Source organism: Solanum stenotomum, chromosome 1 (assembly GCF_019186545.1).
Source record: "Solanum stenotomum isolate F172 chromosome 1, ASM1918654v1, whole genome shotgun sequence".
In the NCBI taxonomy this organism is placed as follows: Eukaryota; Viridiplantae; Streptophyta; class Magnoliopsida; order Solanales; family Solanaceae; genus Solanum; species Solanum stenotomum.
In genome coordinates this window covers 3,328,335-3,341,621 of record NC_064282.1, presented here as the reverse complement: position 1 = coordinate 3,341,621, position 13,287 = coordinate 3,328,335, and the positions used below count along the sequence as shown (strand labels likewise).

General features: G+C 26.7%; 2 protein-coding genes across 2 annotated transcripts; one reads left to right on the top strand and one right to left on the bottom strand.

The window, feature by feature from the left end:
* Nucleotides 1-217: 217 nt before the first annotated feature.
* Nucleotides 218-1,192, top strand: LOC125876077 (uncharacterized). The gene is made up of 2 exons (XM_049557194.1): nt 218-514; nt 875-1,192. Exons 1-2 carry the CDS (start codon nt 256-258, stop codon nt 1,135-1,137), a joined length of 522 nt encoding a protein of 173 aa, XP_049413151.1. The 5' UTR covers nt 218-255; the 3' UTR covers nt 1,138-1,192.
* Nucleotides 1,193-1,596: 404 nt separating this feature from the next.
* On the bottom strand, nt 1,597-1,904 carry LOC125876121 (protease inhibitor HPI-like). Its single transcript, XM_049557240.1, has 2 exons — nt 1,880-1,904; nt 1,597-1,804 (listed from the first exon to the last, which is right to left on the bottom strand). The coding sequence occupies exons 1-2, from the start codon at nt 1,902-1,904 to the stop codon at nt 1,605-1,607; spliced, it is 225 nt and encodes a 74-aa protein (XP_049413197.1). The 3' UTR covers nt 1,597-1,604.
* Nucleotides 1,905-13,287: the final 11,383 nt, after the last annotated feature.

The window sequence follows — 13,287 nt, the reverse complement described above, 5'->3', positions numbered from 1 at the left end:
ACCACTTAGAATATTTCAAGTGTAGAAGTGACCAACTAAAGTGCCAATTAGTCTAAAAGTGTCTAAAAAAACTTGGTTTAGGTCAGTAACCATTTTTGTGTCTCACCAACCAACTTCAACAAAATTTTGACTCATTTTCTAATTGGTCAAAATTTTGTACTTGCCTTCCTATATATAGTCCATTTTGTTTTGTCTCTCAATTTCATTTCTCTTCTATCTTCATTGGCAAATCAAAACTAAATATTCTTGAAAAAAATGGCTTTGGCTAATGCACAAACTTTTCTATTTCTTGTAGTGTTTTCTTTCATGTTTGTCCTTAGTATGGCCAACTTTAACTACACTTGGGCAGGAGGGAAGTGGAACAAAACCAATTGCCCCTACGGTAATTATCACCCAAATGCTACTCAAACCTCAAATAAATTCAACGTTGGTGGTTCTGAAAATTGGCATTATGGCTTCGACTACATGGATTGGGCTCGCAAGTGTGGCCCTTTCTTTGTCAATGACACATTAGGTACGTATGTCTTCTTTAATTTTAAAAATTGAAGTTTTTTTACAAACCGACTTTCTCCCTTTAATCTATCACTTATTAAGGATGATATACACACTGACGTATATGTAATAACGGATAACTTATATACATTGATTGAATGACAGTATAAAGTTTTTTTATATTATTAACGTAATTTAAAATTCGGCCTTATTTTTCATGTTATTAATTTCACTTTTTATCGATATAGCATAGAAGGATTAATTATATGTGTGTATAAGTTAAATGATTCAACATTTGTACTATTGGCACCCACTTTATAATGTACTAGCTTATCGCTCATTAATTTAAATTTCTGAATTCGTTTCTCTATGTAACAAGTAGTTTTCAAGTATGATCCACCAAATTTGAATGGAGGATTTCCACACAGTGTATACTTATTACCAAACTACTGGAGCTTCATCAAGTGCGACTTGAGAAGAGCTAAGAGGATAGCAAATCCGATCCAGGGTGCAGGGGAAGGATTCGAGTTTGTGTTGAAGAAATCACAACCTTATTTTTTTGCTTGTGGAGAGCATGGGGGCATACATTGCAACAATGGTACCATGAAGTTTGTTGTCATGCCACTCAAACGTTGGCCTTTCTGAATTGATAAAATTAGATTTTATGTTTTGAACAAATAATGAGTGTTATACTTAGTTGAATATTTTTGAATTTCATTATAAATTAATTGTGATTGGAGTAGTTGTGATTAAAAAAGTTATACTTGTTGAAGTTAAAGCGTTAAGACTATAAATAATTTTTTTATATGATCTTTGGAGTGTAATCTCAGTCTTCAACTTTGAACTAACTTTTGAACATCAGTTAAAGCGTTACAACTGTTGGCACATGCAATCGTAGACTGACATAACCAATTATTGAAAAATTGACAGCCACTTTAAATAAATTCCATTGGAATAAAGAGAGTGATAATAAGGTTATAAACCAAAGACAAAAGGAAGAGAATTGTGCATAGGCTTGAAAAAGACATTACATGAAGTAGTGCAAGCTGAAAACAGTAGTATTACTGCTCTGATCGGTGGAGAGATTGGATTGGATTAGGTAGATGAGAAGGTCAACGAACAATAGGTACAAGAGCAACCTGGTTGTTGTCATTAACAAATACAAGAACACGAGTACAGTCCACTGGATCTGGATCTGGAATATTCTGAGATATATTTAACACGACGGGGCGAAGAGTTGGATTCTCTTTCTCTATTATACTCACTGCTTTCTCAACATTTTGCCCCAATAGCTCTGGCCAAGCTGTTTTACCTATACACATTTGAAACAGATTATATTAATGAAGTTGTTTACGAGGAACTATTCTAAGAAGTAAAGCTTAATTACCTTGAACTGTACACGTAGAACTCATGATATAATAGACCATGTACATATGTGGATGTGCAATGTAATGGTTTGGAGAAGATAGATAGATATCTTCTTTGGTGTGCCTTATATTTATAGGTGCCAACGTCTTTGAATTTTTTTAATATGTATAGTATTTAACCTTTTGGTCTCGTTTGATCTAGTTTTTGTGCTTGAGTTAGACTTAATATCTATTTACTTACAATGTCTCCTGCGTGCTATTTTCATTCATATTTACTTGTCCATGTTGGACTTGACACATTCTTTACAAACAGGTTAAAAAGAGTAATTTTATTATATTATCCTTATTAATAATAAATCATCTAAATGTTGGAGGATGATCATAATTATTTAACAAATAAAGGTAAAATAGATATAAAATAATAAATTATTTTTTAATTTTTTAAATTAAACGAGTAAAGTTGGATAATTGTTTTTAATGTATAGGAGATTAAAGATGGAGGGATGGAATTTGAAAGAACTATAATAGCTTAAAAAGAATGTGAAGACAAATTTAATTCGTACACTTGTCAATTACAAATTAGATCCTTCTTTCTAATCCGTTCATTTTACTTTTGTTCTTTTCTCATTTCTTCCTTTACTTTTTTTTTTAAAAAAAAATCTCGATTTTTACTAATTCTCTTTGTAACATAATGAGTGGTTCCTAAGAGCAAGTCCTTTGAAAATTTTGATAAAAAAAAAAGTCCTTTGAAATTAAATCAAGACATTTATTCCTATCACCTCAATGAATTAAATCATTCCAAGAGTTGTAATATATCTAGGTAACTCAGCCGTGCTACGCGCGGTCGTAAAATATTATATCAAAAATATAAATTAACTTTTTCATATTATTTGAATATAAAAGAGTTTTTAGTTCAAATTCAATTAAATAGATAAAAGTTTAAATTTGAATTCATTTTATTATTCACATTGAACTAATTTCTAACAAATAAAATATAAGAAAAGGTATGTGAAGATAATTGTATTTATATTTCGGAAATTATGACGTATACAGATTTAAAAAGTAGAGTTTTGAACATAAAATAAAAAACAAAATTGATCATTTTGTATAATATTTAAAGAGACTAAATCAACCGGTAATTATATGATAATTGAAATAGATTGAAATAGAGTTTAGAACACAACTTATAAAGAACTTATTTTAACTTTTTGAATACTTTTTTCACTTTCTTACATTACATACTCCCTTTATTTCAAAATAAAAGTTTTTATTTTTATTTTTTATTTTGTTTCCAATCGTGTTTTACATAATTATGAAGACTTCACTGATGTTTTTTTTCAATCTTACCCTTATTCAATTAAAAGAAATTTATATAACCAAAAAACTAAGTCAAAGAACTATATTTTCTTCAAAATATATATTAAAGTTAATTAAGTAAAAGTATCTTACTTTATAGCCCGCCCTAAACTAAAAAAGAAATTGACATACTACAAGAAGGTGAATATCTTGGAACTGAAGAGTACATAACAAAATAAAGTTGAATTACACTTTCTATGTTTTGAAAATAAAACTTTTCATGAAATGAAAATCCAGCAAATTGAAGTAAAAATATGGTGTAGTGTAGTTTTGTAGTGTTAATACTCTTCTTCAATGTTTGTTATTTAACTTGAAATAAGAAATGTATAGGTGCCTCTTTTGCTCTTTAACTTATGTTTAGTAGTTATGTGAGAAAGACTTTAAGAAAAATTAAGGAAGACACTATTTTAAATATGAAAAAAAAAAGATAATCTCAAGTAGGGGTTTCATGAAATAAAAAATAATGAGCTTATATAAACAAAATTGAGGAATCTTTAAAGAAAAAATATAAATAGTTCTCTGTGCAATAATTTTTTTAAACCTTTGTTAGTAGTTAGTATTATTAGACACAAAGTTACAATAACTAATTTGCATCTAAGCAAAAATACATACTTGCAATAATAAAAAGTTATAAGAATTCAAACTAAAGAAGTTACATGGAGAATAAAGACACACACATCTTCCTTGGAACCTCATCATAAAACAATAGATAAAAATATGAATACAAAATCAAAATGCCCACTTTTTTAACCTCTTGTCTAACACCTCTTTGACAAACTAATCAACATTCAATAGTCTTTTTCATCGTGTCAAGTTAAAGCATGAATTTGATAATATAATAATACTACAAAGAACAATGAAATATAAAAAATAATCTTGAGTTGAAATTTCATGAAATAAAAAACTTGTGAATTTATTTTGTCATTAAAAATAGAGAGATATCATAAAATATCTTAAATTTTATAATTTAGTAGTTGAAAGTTATGAATATGAAAACTTAAAAGTCATAGAATTAATGATATTATAAGAAAAATGAAGTTTAATAGATTTACGTTATGGAGTTTAAACTTAAAAAATAAAAAAACACAAATAAAGTAGATAAAAGAAATGCATTTATTTTATACAAAGATATAATTTTTTTGAATTGAATAAATAAAAAGAAAAGTAAAAAAAGAGCAAAGAAAGGAAAAAACTATAAAATAAATAAACAAAAATCATAAAATTTAACTATCGTGAATATTTTGTTGGAATATTGTAGGAAAAGAGAATAATAGCTTTAATGATAAAATAAATTAAATATGGCTATTGATGAAAATATAAATAAATATGATTATTTTTAATGATTTTTTTATTTTTAGGTGAATTTTTTGGTATTTTAAAATTAGAAAAAAGGCAAAGAAAAGATAAATTAGATTGAAACTACTAGAGAGGGTCACATCACTGTTTTTATATTCAACTCTATTATTATATATAGATTTGTAATAAATTAAATATTTCTTTTTTACAATAAAATAATTAGTTTAAATGAAAGAAAAAAAATATAACTATAAAAATAAATAAAGGTCATAGAGAAATGTCACATATTATACAAGAAAATACAAAGAAATCATACCTTTGACATTTAATTCTGGATACATATCATGAAAAATCCCCTGAATACATATTTAGAAAATATATTTTTCATGTAATTAAGTATACATATTTAGAAATATATTTTTCATGTAATTAAGTACACATATTTATGCAATTTAAAGATGGAACATCTCCATCTTACCTTTTTCTATAATATCATCTGCTTTTTTTCCTTAAAGGTTGTCCAAATTCAAAATCGTAAACCTCTACTTATAGAACTTGAAAAAAAAACAAAATTTATGTTAGTATATTTTTATAAAGTCTTTACATTACAAATAAAAATATAAACAAATGAATATAAATAATAATTATTTAAAAAGCCATATGAAAGGAGTTACAGAAGAAAAAAAATATTTAAATGAGTAAGAAAAATGACTAAAAGAAGGGAGAGGAGGGAAGTAAAACAAAAATAAAGTAAAATGAAGCTTTCAGTGGTAGTTTTTATGGACTTAAATAGCATTAAAGTATAATTAAAAGGTAAGAAATTAATTAGAATTTGACTTTTAATATGGCCACGTTTATAGATGTTTTAAAACGGCAGTATCATTTATCTTGTGCATTTAGTTTTATTTTTTTTAATTTTTTGTAATAAAAATGAAGAAAAAATGCTAAGAAAATCAACAAAATCTGTGAAAATATATAAATTCATTTCCTAATCAATGAGGCATGCCACATCAACGGACTTATGTTCCTTCTTTATATATATATATATATAGAGAGAGAGAGAGAGAGATTTGATTACATATTGCTTCTCTCAAGTTTGAATATAATAATTTTTTCTGACATACGTCAATCTAAAACAAAATGGTTTTACATAATAAAATATTACTTATAAAATAATATTTACAATTTCTATAATGTTGATTCATTGAAATTGATAAAATCCTACTAATATATCAATAATGTCTCTACAACAATTTATAGCTTTAAGCCACAAATTTTATTTTACAACAATTTATAGCTTTAGGCCACAAATATTATTAAGACATCCTGAAGGCTGAAGGATAACTTAGTCTTTTATATATATATATATACCTCTTATAATCGTTTAATATATCTAATTGACTCCACTTTTCAAGAATCATCTATTTTAGAACCTTTTCTTATTGAGATCTAGTTCAAATATAACTCATCCAAGACATTATACTCATGAATTGATAATTAATATAACCATATTTGATAGATCAGTATTCAGTTCTCAAGGAATTTGAATACATGTCCTATTTAATTTGAAGTTGTATTTTCTACCCAATGCAACTCTCACATTAGGTGCGAAGTCAGAAATTTTGTTAAGAATATTTAAATTTAATAAATACCTATGAAAAATAATTTTTGACTTATATACTTCATACAATTTTCTATATATATAATATAATTTTTCGACGAAGAGTGTTCAATTAATCATCCTTTACTGCATGTGACTACGTCACTGCCTCTCCTGAATAGCTGAATACAATGTTTTAATTTCTAAAAATCCAACAAAAAACCATTAAAGAAGGGAATTGATCTTTACTTTCAAATGACGAAAAGAATAAAGAAGTTTTATTTCTTTTCTCTTGTGTCTCTTTTTCTTACCCCTTAATTACGTTTTTGCTAAAGTTGGTAGTGCAAGTAATTTTTTCTTCTTATATTCGTTACTTTGAAGAAACATTAAAGTTTAAATTAATAATTAAGAATTGATTTGATAAGTACATTTCATAATGTGACAAATTGGGTATCAATTAGGATGAATTTGCGGAAACCAAGCAAAGCTTTTGCGAGGATACTTTAATTTTCTAATAAATCATAATTGAGTCACTTATTTTGCAGGAAATTACCCTCAATGACTTTATAAAATGGGTGATTTTGAAACTTTAACTTCCGCTTATCTTGCGGAAAAACCGTAAGAAATATTGTGAGCAAGAAAGGTCAAAAGTTCAAGATCCCGACTATTCTTCTAAATTAGCCCTTCTTTTGGGCTCAAAGCCTACAAGGCCCATTAACGTTTTCAAGTTGGATCTTCGAGAACCTCATCGTATTTCACATTAATTGCCTTCAGTTGACTATGTAGTATGTAGTATATATGTACTATTACGTTTGGTTAAAATAGTAGTACTATATTTTGGGACTATTCCAACAGGCAGCACATTCATATATACGAATCATTTCTTGCTAGAATATTGGAAGTATAATCGACATTCATGAAGAATAGCTGATTGAAAATATTTTGACAAGATTTTTCATAGATCAATTTAGATTAAGTTATCAATCCAAATTTTGATGAATAGAAATGAATTGGGCGATAAAAAATTGTAAGATTTTGTTTGGCAAAGGTAGGTAGTTGGATAAGGATGTTTGTGTGTCATATTCCTAGGCTAATGACGAGTAAATTTATTGTTGAGCAATCACCATCTCCTTAACATATTGTGACTGCAACTGAGAAATTGTAAGAAGACTACTGCTTTGCCGTGTTGCATGACCAAAGAATAGTACGTTCACACATACTAACCAGACTGTGGAGGAGTGGTTACTGGTAAGTATTCATTTATCCTTAGATTAATAATTTTCAAAAGAATTGTTAAAGAAAATCACGATAAAATGATTTAAAACGAAAGTAGTACTGAATATTTCAAAGTCAATCATTTCCCTTTTGTATTATTTATAATGCCTTTTGAATTTTGAGGTCAAGCTATGACTAATCAAAGTCTTTGAGACATATACAGCATTGGTTCATCTCATTTTCTCTTGGGCTGGACCTTGGACTTACTAATCTGGTAGTTAGATTTAGTAATTAATTAAGCACCATTACTAACGTAACATGAAATAACTCGATTAATTCTACGTATTCAATTAATTCTTTAGGAAGAAAAGTTCAAATGCATTTCTTTAACATTAACTTTTTATTACGATTTAAAATTACACTAATGGAAGTTTTCCTAACAAGGAGAATAGTTATTATTAGCTCAAAAGTTAATGAGAGATACATGGATGAATTAAATCCTTTTCCCTTTTGAATTTTCTATTACTCCTATTATATATGTTCGTTTTTCTTAGAGTTCTAGCTAAGTTGTTGCCGGTAGAAAGTAATTAATCTAATAATTTCTTTATCTAATATAATTTTACTTGTCTATTATACTAAACATAGATCTTCATTTTTACTTTTCAAATTTGGAAAATCAAGATAAAATAATTTTTTTTATTTTATATCTGTTTTACACTTATTATTAAGTACTATATGTAGTTAATTTTAATTCATTTCTCAACATATAATAATTAGAGGTGATATAGTAAACTTATTATTTTATTTAATATACTTCTTAGGGGAGTGTAAGTCAAATATAAATAAATAAACAGAATGAGTAGAAATCAATATTCATTCGCATTATAGGCATCTTGTTTTTCTTTCAACAATGAAATAGATACCAATATGTATCACCTAATAATTAGAGGATTTCATTTCACTCTTTTTGGCTCAATACGCACGCGCACACATTATGATAACTTGTCTTTATTAATGCAATTGTGAAAATTTTCACTATAGCTAATTAATTAAGGTCCTAAAGGTGGTTTTCACGTGATATGAAAATTAATTCTAAAATGATTCAAATGTTTTAATTTTGTCAATCTAAACTCTTTATTTTGTTGCTTGATGAATATAGTTATCTGGTATTGTTGTTGATAGGAAGTGATTAACAAAAATTTCATAAATTTAATCGAAGTCCGACACCGGGTTATATCTAACCATGAAAAGTTTGGATGTTTGAATAAATTTTACTCCTATAATATGGTGTTAGTTGATACCAACAGGACAAGAGTGAGCATGCATCAACATGAAACAAATTGGTAGTGACAATTGATTAAGCCACTAAGGGTTGCTAGCTAGCTATAAAGGAGTAGTCAACTATGGCGTATTCCACTTGTATGTTAACAACTGATCTTTCCATGAATTATGAATTATAAGATATGATGGCTGCACTAGAAAAAAGAGAGCACCTACTTGATTTTTGGTTTGGTTTGGTTCCTTTTTAATAATGGGCATTTTAGTGGGGAACCTACTCATTCTGAAACAGACACACCACTATCATCAAATCCGTACAACAACTTAATTCATATTTGTGAATTGTGATGTATGGTTTCCAATGTTTTAGTTTTTCAATTTCTCTAATATTTTGGTCATCAATATATACTTGGAAGATTTCATGTCAATATAGAGAAGGAAAGAAAAATATAGAGGGAAAAGAAATCTTAAATATATCATAAGTCATTTCAAACGTTGTTCTCTACCAGAATGTAATTTATGATATTTGATTACCATAAAACGAAGAAAATGACTTTTCTAATTACTCATCAATATATACACCTCTTATTGATATGACACGTCACATGCCTTTTAAGAAAATTTTAATTAAAGGTGTATTTTAATAAATTTAAGTTGACTACTATATATAATTATTTAATATTGAGTGTGGTATGGTAAAAGATACTATTTTTTTTCTTGATTTATTGAAATTAAATATTTATTCTCATCTCGACATTATTTTATTAATCTTTTTCAAAAGTTTTCATCAAAACTCCCTCTAATTTGCTAACATTATATTATTGGGACTTGGGAATAATATTTATTACCTTTTCTATTCATTTTTATTTGTCCAGTATTAATTTTGACATTCTTCTTTTAAGAGAAATAAATACAAAATGATAATATTAATATATTATTTTTTAAATATAATAAATTTAATATTTTTAGAAATGTATTGAGAAATATCTATAATAATAATAAGAAGAAGAAAAAGAAGAATAGATTAAAAATTAAGTAATAAATTATCTTTTGACTTTTTGAACTGAACAAGCAAAAATAAATATTTATTTAACACAATAAATAAGTAAAAATAAATGAGGCGGTAATGCACACTATTTGTTCGGAGAATATTTTTCACTTACCAATAAAATACTGAGAAACATTTCCAAGAATTTTTTTCACATAAACTGCTTTCTAGAAATATTTTTTTCTTGAAAAATGGACCAAACACACTGAATTTCTGCATCGAATAGTTATTTATATATGCTACAAATATATAGTGGAACAGACACCTATTGGTAAGGCTGCTAAGATATACAATACGTTACAATTATTTTCTCTAATGCTCTATATTAGTAAAGTTATCTTTGTGGGGGTAAGGGTTAGATCTCTCATCATTATATATATATATATATATATATATATATATATATATAGTCATGCTTATGATATGGGATGAAATTCCTTGCGTAATTTATCTACCAACCAACAGTACTCTTTCGTTCTCAAATTATCTATCATATTTCTTTTGTAGATAAAAAATTTGATTAATTTCATTCTTATTTATGTCTTGAAATATAGGAGTAATATCTCATCATTAAATATTTTGTTTATTCAGATATTTATAGTCTTCAAAATTAATTACTATTAAAAAAATAAAATGAAAATGAAAATTAATTATTTTAATCTTTTTAACAATAATTATTTTTAAAAATCACACAATTTGAGACAAAAAGAATATAATTCTCCTTTTTTTTGTTTTAAATATATATAGTTATAGTACTATTTCTGAAGATATATTCTGAGCAAAGAATATTTCTAAGGGGGCAGCTTTTACATGGTGAAAAAAGGCACAATGTGGATTTTTCCTGGTAAAAGGACTCACTAAATACTGTGTCAGTGTATAATTTATTGTATCATCACTCGTAATTATGGAAATCTATCTATGTAAGCATATCCTACATTTCCATTTAGTCCCAATCAAAACAAAAGACTTAAAACACAAGTAAAACAAAGATTTCTGTCTCTAAACTTAAAATTATGATCTTGTCAGAAGGAATATTTATACTACTATACATAATTTAGCTACAACTTAAATGTAGAACTAACAAATGAAGACAATATTGTAGCTATATATTCATGAATCATGTTTGCTTATGATTTTTATTCCAGGTTTAATTTTATGTGATGACTAATTAAAACTTAGTCAAACTTTTGTATATATATCAATCATTTGTTCTAACAATATTTTATTATGACGATCTAATTTTTTTTTAAATCGATATTTTAGGATTGACCTAGACGTTTTTTTTTGGGGCACGTAATTATTGATGACACTTTTTTTTTTCTATTTTCTGGACGTCATGAGTATTAGTGACCACATACGCTTACAATACTTTCACTGTCCATATGATAATGAAATAGCCTAGTCTTTCTTATGGGGACCATCCTACGTTTTTAAGACGATCTAACTAGTTTAAGAAAATATTATTCGTGACTATCAGGAAATTCCAATAATTGACTGTTAAAATTACTAATTAATTATGTTTTGAAACAGAACACTACTTTATTTATTTAATTTGTATTATTTTGTTTGTTTGCAAATTTCGGCGGGTTAGGTTCCTTTCTTAAGTTGCGGTGTTCCTCAAAATCTGCTTCTTTAATTAATCAAATAATAACAAATCAAAACGACAAGTATATATATATTGTATGAGCAAGTTAATGAAATTCAACACTTAATATATATATAAAAAAAACAAATAATCATATTGTGCAGGTTTTCCACTCGCCAAATAATATTTTTAACAGAAATAAACAATAAGAAAATAAAAATACGAGAAACCTTAACTTGGTGGTAAGTGCTTATTGTTGTTTATTTTAAACCAAACAACTTAATCTTAATCATTAAAACTTAAATTGAAAATATATGGTATAATGTAATTATGATCAAGTGATAAGCATGTTACGATAAAAACATGTCTGGTATTCATTATTTTAATGTAAATTAGACCAAACTGATGTTTTGTTTGACCAATTGACCATTAATATCAAAGATTTTCGCTTCTCCAACTTGATTAACTTGATTTTTTTTTTTAAAAAAAACCCTTGAGGTTCAGATATATGTTCCTTAGTATTCGATAATTACAATTTTTAGCATGTAACACGCAAAAATATTAAGGTAGAAGTAAGATTTCGTATATATTCTTTTCAGATTTTATTTATGATATTTCACTAAATGTGTTTTTGTTGTAAACTTAATGTAGTAGTATCTTCATATTCAAGATCCGATTGATACGAATTGTTACAACCTGTTGCAATCACGATTGAAAATAAATAAATAAAATTTCAAATTACATACTATATAGTAAGAGTTATGTGCATGTGTGGCTTGGCTGGCTCATGGCAACGTATCATTAATTAACAAAGAAAACTGATTTTGTTTATTGTTAATTGCTGTTATTTGTCAGGTTGTGAAGAGGATACGTAAAGTTGAATTTGGTATCATGTACAAGGAGTCAAAAAGATGATAATTTAAGGAATCCCAAAATAGTTGGGCTCCATAAAATAATGTGATTTTCGTGAACTTCAAGTAATAGAGTAATAATAACACTAATATTTGCGTGTTCTTCTCGCAATATGAAGGTTCTCCCTCCATTAATTAATTTGTTCATTAATATCAACATAGCTTAGGGTGAAATTCTTAAAATTTGAATCCTCAACATGAAAAAAAAATCAATGACCAAATTTAGATTGTCGACAAACTCTAATATAGGTACTAAATATTGAGTGAAAATAGACTCTCTCTCCACTTGCACATATTTATATATACATTTTTCTAACTTTTTCACCGTTACCAACATGATTTTAGTATCATTTTTTTTTTGAGTTTTGATTAATTCAATTTACACTTGAGAAGTAAAAAACTTTCTATTAAAGATGATTTATTCGAAGGGTTCAAATTATCTAAAAAATTTCTATATTAAAGACAACTCTATAATAAATAATGCTATAATAATTTCGTTCATTTATACACAAATACAATAGCTAGTCAGAGAATATGTGTGCTCCAATTTATTTATTTTTTCATATAATGTTCGATATCTATTTGTATCTTTTACGGATTACCACTTTGAGGTCATCTTAATTCTTGATCTATGTCCATGATATCCATATTTGGCAGAGGTAGTATTTTTATTTTTTTTTGACGATGAAACAAGATCTAAATTCATTCAAAAATAAAAGAAAAAAAAGAGAGGAGAAAAACAGGCATTCTAGAAGTAAAACTATCACTATTATAGTTTATTTATTTTAATAAGCTACTGACGCAGATCCAAATCAATCAAAAAACAATAAGTAACAACGATCAATTAGTCTCAAAATCAGGATTTTTTTTAAAAAAAATGAAGAGTTTACCGTACACAATTTTTTTTTTGTTAATTTAAAAAAACGAACTATTTAATTCTGGTAGGCCAAAAATAATGGAGGCTAAATGCTGACCTCTCATTTTACAGGCAACAAATTGAACAAATTCTACTTGTACCCAAAAATGTGTCACTGCCATACAGTGTGTCAATTTAATTGCCTAATTCTATGCAAGGAGGAGCACTCTTTCCTTTTTACATCACTTGAACCTTTCAAATATAGAAGAATGATACTTACAAA